Raw genomic sequence first — 13,555 nt, 5'->3', positions numbered from 1 at the left:
TAGCTGCTTTTCCCAATGAGCACAAATTGATATTCAATTAAGTATATAATTTCAGTAGAGGACCCCAATGGGCTTCTCCAGTTCCGTACTGGTACTACATTTCTACAGATTATGGTAATGGTAAATGGTATTTAGAGAAAAGGAAAATTTACATCCTAAACATGACCAGATTTGTTATCAATTTCCCATTCTCTCAGAATGGGAAATTGATAGCAAATGCACAGAATAATAACAATTGAAATTGATAACAAGTGCACAGAATACTCTGTTTTTTAGTTACTTCTAAATATTCCATGTTTAATTCAAACTGTGAATTTCTATTTTCAGAAAAAATAATTTTTTTAATTATTTGAAATGCATTTGGTTTTGCTCAGTATTAAAATGTTATTGATAAGAAAAGTTATAAGGAAAGAGAGAGAAAAATTTAAATTTTATCTATGTAAAACAATACTAAAATTGATATACTTAATGGCAATCAAATTCTAAAGATCACTACATAAACAAGTGAATGATATCCAAAAATGAAGACTTGATATTTTCTATATCAAAACAACTCAAATTTAGTTGAATATATGTAAATCTACTAGCAATGGAAGTGTGAATTGAAGCCAATAAATCAGCCAAAAGAAGCTGATCTTATGGAAGGCATTTCTTCTGAAAATTAATTGTTAAAGGTACCATAATAAATACAAAAACCCATTTCATGTGCACCACACCATATAGGTCCTATTTCTTGGCTGTCCTTCTACATCTTCCAATTCTTTCGTCTCAGTGGTTTTTTTTAGCACACCTTACAGGAGCAGACCTTAGATATCCAGGGATGTTGCTTCATGTCATCTGGAAAAGAAATGCACGATTTCTTTATGATTTACAATTTGAAGCTTAATGATTTTACAATATACAGGTAATAGCTGAGACTTTGTTTCTTTGTTACTAAAGTATATATTATTTTACAGTCTTTTTATAGAGTAACAAGCTCCATAATTTTTGTAATGGAATAAAAACTTTAAGCACCCTAATATTAGCATTAAAAGATGCAGAAATCTACCTCCAGAAGACTGTTCACATTATATCTGATACATGACAGAAAGCAATACAGAACCAGAACCAGCTCAAGAGAATGTATGGCATTCCTCAAAACTCTTCTTCTGCACAGACTTCTGCTTCTTCCTTTTGTTTTAAAGGAAAGTGCTCCAGTGGATCAGCAGAAAGACAACTTCTATTTTAAATTAATAGAGTTTTATGTTTTCTCTGCAAAAATAATTGTCAAATTATATATTTTTTCTCTTAGCAGAAATAATCCTACAATAGCTGTGAACAGAAGTAATGTTATATTGTAATTTAAACCTGTCAATTAGAATTCCACAGCACATTTTTCAATCACCAATTTTTATCTTCATAATTTCTTTGAATTTGAGGTATGTTGTGACCTGAATTTTAAATATTACTTGTATTAGAAGCACTGCTCAAACAGGTACCACCACACCTCTCATGACTATATGAACACTGAGAAAGCAGCACACGTTACTTTATTCCTATCTAATGAATACCTTGTAAATTTATCATATTATCTATGATCTTTCTGTCTATCTGTATCATAGACACAGAGACATAGGCATTTTCCTGATGACTATTATGCAGTCTTCTGAGTCTACAGTTAAATTTGCTATTAAAAAAATAAAACCGAAAGCAAACAAAAAAATCACAAATCAAACCAAAACATATGAGTCTTTTAGTACATAATTTCAGTAACCCAGAACACTGATAGGACATGGCACTACATCTACTGCAGGGAAATGATGATGAATTCATCCATGCCTACACTGGAAACTCCAGAGCTTCTTTCTGGAATAACTCCTGGGCACTGACATTTTATACACAGTCCCTGGGCCAGCAGTGCCTGTGACCAGTGGGCTGCCCCTACATTGCATCTTCCTCCTGCTCCAGCATCCTCAATAGAAACAGCCTCCAGCACCCCATTCCCAGGTCAGTCTTCATTTACTGCCTCCTGCTTTTCATGAGCATGCAAACACAGAAAATCATGACTTTCTAGGGTGCTTTGTACCTGGAAATTTACTTTTACATTCTGTGTTCTGATCAACAGCCATAGAAGTGACACAATGCTTATTTTAAAAACACTCTTCAGTGGATGGAACTTGGGAGCTGGTATGTGAATATTCGATGAAGTAATTTTAACTTGCCTGATAAGACAGTCACACTTTAGTGCTATATTTTCAAGCACAGTGTGCTAATAATACATTTTTATTTCTATTTGCAGCAGTTCTGCCTTTCACACACTATTTCAGAGACAGTCAGAAACCTTTCCCATTTCTGTGCCAAGGTCTCTAAAAAGGACAAGCAATTAAGCAAGACTGTGAAAACTGCTTGGATTTTCCCTATTATTTGTTATGCACCCAGAATTACCTTCTGTCCTGAAAAGTGAAAAATTGAAGAGAGAAAATTTACTATGTGCAGTGGTTTTGGAATGAAGGGATGGGAGAGATCATGAGCTGCAGAAGGTATCAGGCAGAGACTGTCTGATACTAAAGGCCATAAGCATACATGGGTTTTACCATTTACATGGTTTCCATCCAAAAGATGGAAAACACTATACTTTCCATCTACAGCTTCCAATTCAATCTTCCATTAGTAAGGCTCATTTTCCCTCTATTACCAAGTGAAGTAATAGTCTATTTCCTATTCTACTGCAATGTGTCTTTTGGGGAAAATAAGAGGGAAGAGGCATCTGTGTCTACATGGTTTCTTGTGACTTCAGCTCAAATCTATTCCTTTTTCCCACAGGAGCTGCACTTGCAGAACTGTCCTTAGTGGGACTGCCCCACATATGAAAGCTAAGACACCTCAAACTGTGTTTAGTCCTGCTACATTCCTCTTAAATTTTGACTAACAAAATTCAGAGCATTTTCAATCCCCTCTGGGACCCTTTCAAGCAATTTCCTTTGGAAAAGATGATCTGCATCTGGGGTGTAAATTTTCTACCACTGTTTATACAAGAAAATTCAGATGAATAGCTTAGACCTAGAAGTCGAACTAACACATCCATGGACACTCACTTTCACCTTCTTTTTCAGTTTCCTTAAATCTGGAAAATTTGTCTCATAAAATGGAAAACTGCTGGGAATATTTATTTAAAGAAAGAAGCACTTTAAGGGGTAGTGAATTCTTTAGGGGAGATTGATATGACTAAAAGTCAAGTTCTACAAAAAACTGTTGCAATTCTTATCTGATTATTACTTTCAAGGCCAGAGCAGAGACAAATTTGAAAAGCCAAGGCTTTGCATGTCAAACAGGAGTAGTCCTCAGCATGTGGGGAAAAATGGCAGTGATAAACCTACTATTAGGCATCTGGGAGAGAAGCCCAGCATCTCCTCTGTGTGGGGCCTAAAATAGACAGGAGCCACTATCACAGATAATGGCAGCCTGTAGCCACATGAAGGGAGAAACTAAAATCCATTTCACTTAGACAAGAAACTGCAGTCTGATATTTACCTGTGTCCATCACTTGTGAAAAGTGTTTACTGTGAATTATCCAAGAGAAAAGTGCAGGTTGAGGGGTTTCATTACCTATCTGAGAGTAGTTCAGATCACACATTAAACACAAGAAATCACAGGTAAATCTTGGATTGGTGTCTTGGGCAGTCAAATGGATTCCTGCTATTCATCTGAGTATCTGCCTCCTACAATTGCTGGAGGCCAATGTGCAGTGAGAACATTGTGCAGACAAAGAAAATGTGAAAGTAAAACAAACAGAACAAGCTTAATGTTATTTTTGAAAACAAAGATCACTTTAAAAATAAAGCTCATTCTAATGTCAAGGAAAGAGACTGCACCTTTCACCACCAAAAACCACAATGTACAGAGAAATGTGTTAATGGCTGCTCTACAGTCTTCCTGAATCTGGTAGAAGTAGTAATAAAGAAGCCTTTCTAGCAATAGTTGGAATTCCTTCCAGGTATACTGTCATATTTTCACCTTTTCTTCATCAGAAGAGATAATAAAATAAATATATTTCTTAACATCACTTTTGCATCTATGACAACATATTGTAAGTGAAGCACAAGAGACTCTTTATAGATTTATTAATAAAAATTTATAAGTTTGTAAGTTTGCCCAGACTTTGAATATGTGTGAGAGATTCTTAAGTCACAGGTTTCACCAAACAAAATGCTGACTTCCCAAGCACTCTCAAGTTCCATGATTCAAAGTCAAAGCACCTGAGAAAATCACAGCCAACTGAATGTCATATTATTGTTTCAATGTTTGCTACTAAAAGTAAATGGTAAGCTTTAAGTAAATGTATTGTGTTACCAAATCTTGCCTTTCAAACAAGCACTTCTGTCAGAAGTGTCTTAATTTCTTATCACAGAATTTCATCCGCACAAGGAGCAATAAATAATTCATGTTCCTAGCTCTTTGTTGTGTGTCCCTGAACTGCACAGAACTGGAAGGCTGACAGCTGTGTCAGGACAAGCACCAAAGATCTGACATGACAAGTGACTAACAAGTTTCTTTCAGTCTGTAGTGAAAGAAGACAATGGCATAAAGTGCAAAAACGAAATCCTGAAACAAAATGAAACTGTTTCTTTCTCTTTACCTAAGTGTTTGCTATGAGCTTATTTCCGACCCATAACCTCTGGTCATTTTGTAGTACTGCCCAACCCCCTTTACTCCTCACATTCGCCTGGCCATTTACGCCTGTCCACGGATCAATATGAGCAATTCTTGGAGAAATACGATGTCTCCATGACAACCAAGCCACAAATTCTCAGTGGAAAGCAGTGAGACCAGTAGTGAAATCTCCTGAGGTTTTCAGACCTATAAGACAAGATGTCTTAAAATGCAGGAATGGACAGAAACAAAAGCCAGAGTAATTCATTGTTTATTACTAGTTTAATGATGTCAGATGGACCGATTGGAACTCAGTTTTTAAGTTTGGATGCTTTATCAACATGTATTTTTGCCAGTCAATATTCACCTCCTGAAAGGCTTTTATTCTTTCCATTACTTCATATAGATATGCAGAGTGAGGAATTGGATATGTAAGTTCCCATCCAAAAAGGTGTACTTTGCCAGAGAGAATTAATTTAAGGTTAAAATTAGTATTATCTTTAAGGTACATTAATTCTCCCCTGAACACTGTAGTGCCACCTTGCTTTAATCCTTTCTCATTTCAAAACTGATCAAATCTTGGACAATCCGTATTTCGGCCCATAATTGGTGTTGAAATGACTACAGATGGTTTCTCAAGGAGATACTAAACACCACAGATTGTCAAACCTGGCTCCTTTCTGAGTAGATTACCAATTTCTTTCTAAATCTCATGCTGGGTTCTGCTGGACAACATTGAGTCTAAGTCTATGTGGTTTTAAAATGAATAGAGATTTACAATTCATTGGTTTCAATTATTGTAACATATACTGGTGTTCATTTCTCTGGAAAAGATGAAAAGGGAATGTAGTTCAAATCAGGTATATGACAGTAGTTGAACTCCCAAGGAATCTTGGAAGAGTGGAATGTGCTGAAATATAATCCCCCAGACATGGGTCCTATCCGGGTTCTGAGATGACTTAGGGGACCTGACATGGATTTCAGACTGCACCCTTTGACTGAAAATTAAATCTCAGCAGTGTTCCTTGGGGAAGGATCAGGGGACTGTTGGCAGCTGCCCCCTGTCAGCACAGGCTGCAAGATTTGGAAATCTCTTAACTAAGCTGACAGGCCGCAGAGACGATGAATCAAAAATATGATACACGGATCAGCACACAAAGATGCAGGAGGGTACAGAGAAACCAGATAAAACAGGAAGGAAAATACCAAGTGAAGAAAGATGTTTAACTCTTTCACTAATGAGGACTGTGCGCAGGTTATGTTTGTGCTGTATATGGATCAAGCTCACAGTTTGCTTAAAAGATCTTGGTATTTAGTCGCACAGAATGTTTTTAATCAGCTGTGACTCGATACAATTTATATTTAATTGTTTCCTTTTGGGATTCATTTAATAAATTTCGTAGATGTTCCATAACGAGAAAGATAATGAAACTACATGAAGATAAATCTTTCAGTTACCAAAAAGGATGCACTTTATGGATGTTCCTGTATTTAGCTGAATCAATGTTAAGAGTCATTAAAATGAAATAATGATTGTGAGCTGATTTAAAGGAAAGAATCAAGCTATTTAATGCCACCAATTTGCTTTCCTCCAGAGATATGGTGTTTAAGTGTCCACTGCTGCATTCAGCTGCAGTATATACAGTACTTCTAATTTTTCATAATCTCACGCTACCTTCAAAGGGTCAGACATCGTACATATATTAAGTAAGCAGTGTAATTATAATGAACTAGTAGTGTCAGCTTTCTTTTTGGTCATAAAGCCTTTATCCTTTTTCAGACCTGAACTCCCGATGAAAGAGGAAAGGATAACAGCTCCACACTGTGACCCCTGGAGGTGACCATTAATTTGACATTGCAGCTGCTAAAAAGGAAACAGCATTACAATCTGCTTTTATACAGACCCAAAAGCTGTGTCAGATTTATCACTTGATACTTGGTGGTTGTCTTTAAATGCCTCTCACCTGGACTCTCAGACTCTTCCAAGACACATCTGTCAGATGTATCCTCCACATCTTGGAAGTTTGCCGACTTGGAGCTCTTGTCATGCTTCAGCACACTGACTGCTGCAATAAGAATAAAACAGAGGGAGAAATGTAATGTATGCAGAAACCAACACTTCCTGCTTTTCTGCAGAGCCTTCAATGCTGAAGACATAATTTGTAAACACAAATAATAGATTGAAAAAAAAATCCCAGAAACACAAACTACTTATATGCAACCACAGGACAGTTGAAAAATCTAGAGAGAAGAATGTGTGCAGTTTGAGGCATCAGCTTAAATGAGGTCTCTTTGAAGCAGTAAACCAGTTTTCTCTTACAGAATCCTAAAATAATAAAATAATTAAGAAGGCATAAAAAATGCTTATCTGTTTCACCAAAGAAGCCAGTAAACAATGTAAAAGATCAATCAGATGGTTTTGTAATTACTGGAGTCATTCAGCAGGGAGAGAAACGGTGTATGTTTTAAAATGAAAATATGTTGTATACAACAAGCTGGAATGTGTAAGAAAATTACTCATAAGTCCAAAATGCAGTAAAACCCAGACTGAGTTGCAGTTTAAGGATTACCAAATTTGGTTATATGTTTTACTTAACTGCTAAAAACATTTCCATTTCTGAGCATTCAAATATTTTCAGGGCAACAATTACCAGTCTATATATGACTTTTTAATTCACTTGGCTTTTGAACAAAATCTCATGTAACTTTTCTTGAGGAGAAGAGGGGTCCTTCCCTTGTCAAAGGCCATTTCCCTCCCTTCTGCTTAATATCACTACATGGAGCCACAAATACAGCTTGAAGATGAAGTACAATTATAAGTAGTATATTATAGAATACTAGCACAGTAAAGACTAGATCGCCATTTTGCTGTTCTGTTAAAACTCTTACCTGATCCTATTTCCTAAGATAACAGCAGTGGCTAGAAAACACTTCTTTTTTTGTAATATCTAGAAAACCAAGCAAAATTCCAGACTTCTGGGGGATGGAGATACCAATGGCTATGCACAATCCCCATGTTCTTCTGTCTTCTTTTCAAAAGAGAAATTTCTTCCCTTATAAATTTTGATAGATTTTTTTTTTGAGCCATTGAATATTTGCTGAAGGATTATGTAATTTGAACACCTATTTAAATTTTCCAGGATTATGAGTGAATCAACAAGGCCTCAGGGCACTATGCAGACATGAGGAGCTCAAAAGACACATATTCCACTTCAGTGCTCTGTGCTTTCCATGGGTTTGCAGCTATTGATCCCAGGTCACCAAAAGGTTCCATCATTCTTGACTCTTGCAACTACACAGAGTCTGTTTGAAGCAATCAGGGCTTCAATACTATTGTGGAATTAGAACATTGAAAATGTAATATTAAAACATAATATATAAAAAAATCTATGATAGTGATACCATGCATTTCACCTGAAAAAAACAAAAACCCAGTAAATTTTGCTTAAAAGGTTTGCCTTGGATAGCAACAAATCAGTATGTAAAACCCTGCCCAGGTAAAGCATGAAGTGTTGACATGATAATCTGCATGGGGTGAGTTGACACTGAAGAACAATTACAGTAACAAATAACAAATGCTCCTTTTCACACATAAAAAACATCACATGTAAAGGAAGAAATGTCTTTAAAGATATCTGTGCTTTTCTCTCTTTAAAACATTTAAATAATTTTTAAATACACTAAGTGAATTCCCCCTTCAAAAGAAAAATTGGAATATACAAGTATTCATATTATATTTAAAAACAAAATAATTTTATGCCAAATTTTAGAACATTTTTTCTAAAACAGTTCTTCATACAGTGGAGTCAGCTGCACTGTGCTAAGTGACAGATTGAGTCATTACAGCTGCATGAATTTAAAAGTCAGAACTACTCTGAAGTAGAACAACAGGAAAATTTCCAACAGAGTACCCTGTGAAGAGAGAGAGAAAATAAAAAGTACAGCTATACCTTTGGAGGGAAAGCAAAAAAATCACAAGATCTGTCTGTTTTGGTCTAATAGTAGTCACCTAAAATTCAGAATCAGCCTTTCAAAATGAGCTGTGTATTTTTACCCAGTCAAGAACTCTCATAGTGAACCAAAGAGGGAAGACACTTCCAGAGCACCAGAATCAGTCCCAGGCAGGAGCTAGCAGAGACTTCCCTAACTGGAAGTCTGTGCTGCAACTGCCTGCGTGGGACTAAAACAAACCTGCTCAAGCGCTCTGCTCCTTCCCCGGCCACGTCAGCACAAGTCAGCTAATTTCAACTGAACAGCTGGATTTTACAACACTGTACTGAACAGTGTTCTTAGTGGAGATACCAGATTCAGCTGAGCAATAACTCAGAGCATAACAAATAAACCCAACTAGAAGCAGGTCCATACACAGATGAGGTAGCTCACAAGGAAGGTGTGAAATGAACAAGACAGAAACCAAGACAGGACAGCAAGATGATTGGACAAAGCAGGAGGATTTCCAGTTGGTCTATCTGATTAGATACTGCAGAGATTTGGGGAAATCTAGGAGAGGATGGAGTCATTAAAAGCCAAGAAATACAAAAATAAGAAAAGGAATGACAGGCAGTGCTGATAGAGCTGAAAAATACCAAAAAGCATGAAACGCAGTAATAGCTGGTCATTAGGAACAGTTTAAGGGGAATGGAAAGCAGGGGTGGACAGAGTTTTCGTGGGGGACAGAGAGACAGAACTCTGGACAACTTTTGCAAAAACAGCTGCCAAAGAAGGCAGTTCAGCAAGTGTGAGTGAAACGAGGGAAGTGCTTGTTTCAGAAAACCAGGAAACAGGCTGGGATGGGGTCACTGGTGCGACTAAGGGAAGTCTCCCTCAGCCCTGTCACCTGCTCAGAAGGACACACACCTCCTTAGGCAAAACCAGGCAAATAAACTTCACACGACCCTGGTTTATGAAGTTACATAATAAGTGCACGCAGTGAGCAAGAAAGGGACCAAGGCAGAGACCTTCAGATCTTTCTTTTCTGAAACATCACGCTATATGCCCAACTGGAAAAAAAAGGTTTCTTAAAAATATCATAGAAGGACAAAGGGAATTGAAAAGTTAAAAATAAGGAAAGTACAGTCGGGCCCAAATAAAGAGTGAAAGTAAAAATGGCATTATATAATAAAGAAAAAATATAAAAAAAAAATCTCAGCACTAACGCCTATTTTTCTGCATGTTCTCTTAGGGGAATAGGACTTTATGTACAAATATCAGTCAGAGAAAAAGTGTTCTGAATTGTTTATACTGAGAATGCTGATGGAATTTAGGTTATTTAAACATAAACAGTGTCATCTTTATTCAGAAGACACTCTGTCCTACTTTGGGTTTAAATGGACCTTAAAATTACTTTTGCTTCCCTCTGAAAGGTAATATCTGTAGTCAAAGTGACATATATAGAGTATAAATGAGCTCCAAATCTACGAGTCCTAAGCAAGTTAAAAACTATATCTGATAACTCCAATAATATTTTCTTTCTATTCAGTGCAGTGTCATTTCCATTGTTACATGGACAGTAGAGATTACCTTTGTTAGCATGGAAATGAGGTAAAAGCACAGATTTCATTGAAGCAAATGACCTTGAACTTAGCATATAAAGATGCACAGGATTCTTCATTGCACAGGATCAATCTTAAGAATTGTAGCATTTTTTTCTGATGTTTCTTATTGAGCTCTTAGGATTTGTTTACTGAACTTGATACCCATTTTCTTACATTATTAAAACAGAAGAAGTCTGTCTGTAATATAGATATGGGATTTAGAATAGTAAAGCAGTGTCATAGATAGTAGCATTTAATGAAACATTTATGTACCTAGTTTCAAAATATTTAAAACAATTCCACATAATAAAAGCAAACAATTTCCAAAAATATACTGGTGATCTGTCATTAAAAAACAGCCTCTGAACAAACTGTTGAAGCTATTCTTTGTGAACATAGCCTAATCATGAAATACAGCAACAACTCACCATGGTCATTTATTTCTACACGTTTGGTTGAAACTCTGAAAAGCCTTGTTCCACTCTGTAAATATCCTACACTAAAGTTTAAAAAACATGCTCTGCATACCAATTTTTAGAGGGCAGACACAATGGAGAAAGAAGTTTGCATAACTCAGGCAAATAAAACATTTAGCATTTTTCTGATAAGATGCCTGTGTTATTGATAAAGTGGATTAGTGACTTAAAGACAGTCTGTCTGCAGGGAAAACAAAAGATTATTTGTCATTCAAAATGACTGGATAGGGCAACAAAAATTATTTTTCATTTGAAGATGTTAGGCAAGAGAGGATTCAGGTGATAAATATATTTAAGGTTCAATATGAAATACAAAGCAACCTGCATAAATAAAACTGCATGGAAAAAAATAAAAGCTGTAAAAGGGAAACAAAATGGTGGCATTTTTTTATTTTTGTAAATGGATAAAAGAATTGTGATGCAATGTGACTTCTGAGCTGTTTGGCTTCTAAAGGCCTTTACTGTATTATACTTAAGAAGCTTGATGGAGCAATAAACGCTTTGAGTACTGTTTTAAAAGCACACTTCATAGATATCATAAAAATATAATGAAAAGTTTAAGAACAGCCATATTTGCTGAGACTAAAAATTATCAGTTTAAGAGTCCAACAACCATAAAAAAATATTGCATCAGAAATTTCTCCTTAAGCCCAATCTGAAACTCAAGGAATTACAAAGAATTTTTGCCCCTCCTGTAATACCTCATAATAGATACCTGTTTCATAAATTTCTTCAGTTTTTCCTTAAATGTGTAATTTTTGCATCCTTTACATCCTACACCCTAACTCACTTTGAAATGGCAAACTCCATAGTTTTCTCACACAGGAAGGCACCTTATTTTGTCTGTCTGCTTATTCCCTGTTGGCTTAATGTGCAACTTCTTGTTTGAGAAAAGGCACAGGTATGAGCCCAGCATACTCTCTCCATAACCCCTGTGGCTAAAATTCTTAATTTTCCCTCTTTTCCAGACTGATGGTTCCTAATCCACTTTGCTTTCTCCATGTATTTCCAGCCAAACTAAAAGGGTAGGATTATTTCACAAATATTACAAGAAAAGCAGAACACATTGATGAGCTGCCAAGAGAACTACCAGCAGAAGCTCTGCAGTCCCAGAGACACAGGAGAGGCAGACAGGGAAGTGACACGGTGCAGATGGAGCTCCCACCCCACCCCTGTGCATGTGATGCTCCTGCCCAGCAGGCTCCCAGCAGGCAGGAGTCTGCCCGGGTGGGGCTGTGCCCCTGGCGCCACCAGTGCTGAGCACAGCTCAAGGATCACTCACAGTTCTCCAGGTGACACTCCCGGTGTGGTGCTTGCTTTTGTTACCACGCCAGGAATGCTGTTGACTCATGCTCAGCTTGTGATCCTGAGAAATCCTTGTTTCCTGAGAAATTGTTATCTTGCTTTTTCTTCCCCATCCTGTCTCTTGGCAGAAGATTAATCCTACCTCAATTTAGATCCCTGTCCTCATCCTTATTGAATTGAACCATATTTTCTTCCTAGGCCATTTCTCAGGCTCTACAAACCAAAATTCATTTCAGTGACAGAAGACATCAGATGCTCGTCATTTCATAAATTTTAGTGTAATTTGAAAAAATCTGCACAGATGTATGTAGTTGTCATTTAATTGAGAATGGCTGTTTTTTATCTTCTGATGATTAAATATCACATTGGCCCAATTTCCATTACATTTTAATTTAAAAAAAAGAGAAGAATATATTAACCTAAAGAAACATATTATTATTCTGAAGTGAATGCTGCAGTACATGGAAGTTGAAATAAGCCAAACTGGAAGGTCCTGGACTTGAATCCATTACAATGAATGCAGAAGTAGGACCTGATGGCAGAGCTCAGTTTGCAGAACAACCAACCTGGGAAGCCTGAACTGGCTCTTGCACTTCAAAGCCACCTGCAAACCGAGCTCGTGCCACTCGCCAAGTGAATTACAACTAAAGAACATTTTTCCTTCTGTATGTGAGAAAGGTTTTAATATATCAAAAAGCCCCTCAAAAGTCCATTTTCCTCTCTCCCTATGTCTGTGAGGGCAGCAATCATCCAAACAGAAAAATTGAAATTTTCAGCAATTCTTTTCCCAATATACCTTGAAGTTTTATTCACCCAGAGGGACTTCTCTACTTCCCTCAACTAAAATATAATGGCATGTAACAAATTATGCTCTCAAAGGACATCCCATTTTTGTTTCATTAGTGCAATGAAACATTCACTCAATTTTAAAGCAGTTGTCTTGATCTTAGTTGTGATTTATAGCAGATTCTGTCCATGTATTCTGTGTAGTATATATTATAAAACACCTAACTAGTTAAATTTGTCTCTGTGGGTTCTGCTGCAAGAAATAAAATACTTTCCCATAAAATTCCACACAGCATCTACTGTACAGCTCTGAAGCACAAGCTTTTGTAAAACTTGGGAGGATTTTAAAAAGAAACTGCAAGCCCAAACTGCCTCTTATTAATTCTTCTATTGTTATATACTGTTTCTTCTTCTCAATGTCCTCTCTGGATAGAAGGCCTAAAATTCTCTTTTCCAATTTCCCTAAGTGTGTCATTTAATCAAACATGATGTAAGACTGAATTATTTGATTAACATTGTTTATCCCTCTCTCATTTTTTTTCCAACCAGTAATTGGGAGACAATAGGAAAGAAAAATTTGATTACAAAATTAGTAAAGAAAGCCAAAATCTGCTAGTTACTAGATAATCAGTCTCCTTTTTAATTAAAGTACATAGCATTTCCTCACCTATCCAAATTTCTAAAAATATCACAGAATATGCTGAGATGGAAGGGATCCACAAGGGTCATCAAGTCCAACACCTGGCCCTGCACAGCACCATGCCCAAGAACCCCACCCTGTGCCTGAGAGCATTATTCAAACTCTTCTTGAGCTGTATGGTGCGG

The 13,555-nt window shown here is 36.7% G+C and overlaps 1 protein-coding gene across 1 annotated transcript in view; it reads right to left on the bottom strand.

The window, feature by feature from the left end:
- Positions 1-740: 740 nt before the first annotated feature.
- WDR72 (WD repeat domain 72) overlaps positions 741-13,555 on the bottom strand; it is a 96,500-nt gene continuing 83,685 nt past the window's right edge. The window contains exons 19-20 of the mRNA XM_058811543.1: positions 6,594-6,695; positions 741-837 (exon numbers count right to left, since the gene is read on the bottom strand). Coding sequence (XP_058667526.1) covers positions 782-837; positions 6,594-6,695 — 158 coding nt within the window. The 3' untranslated portion in view covers positions 741-781. The remainder of the gene's footprint in view (positions 838-6,593; positions 6,696-13,555) is intronic.

The sequence above is a fragment of the Ammospiza caudacuta genome, chromosome 10, assembly GCF_027887145.1.
Source record: "Ammospiza caudacuta isolate bAmmCau1 chromosome 10, bAmmCau1.pri, whole genome shotgun sequence".
In the NCBI taxonomy this organism is placed as follows: Eukaryota; Metazoa; Chordata; class Aves; order Passeriformes; family Passerellidae; genus Ammospiza; species Ammospiza caudacuta.
Note: the sequence above shows the minus strand (reverse complement) of the source record. Positions and strands in the feature narration are given on the sequence as shown.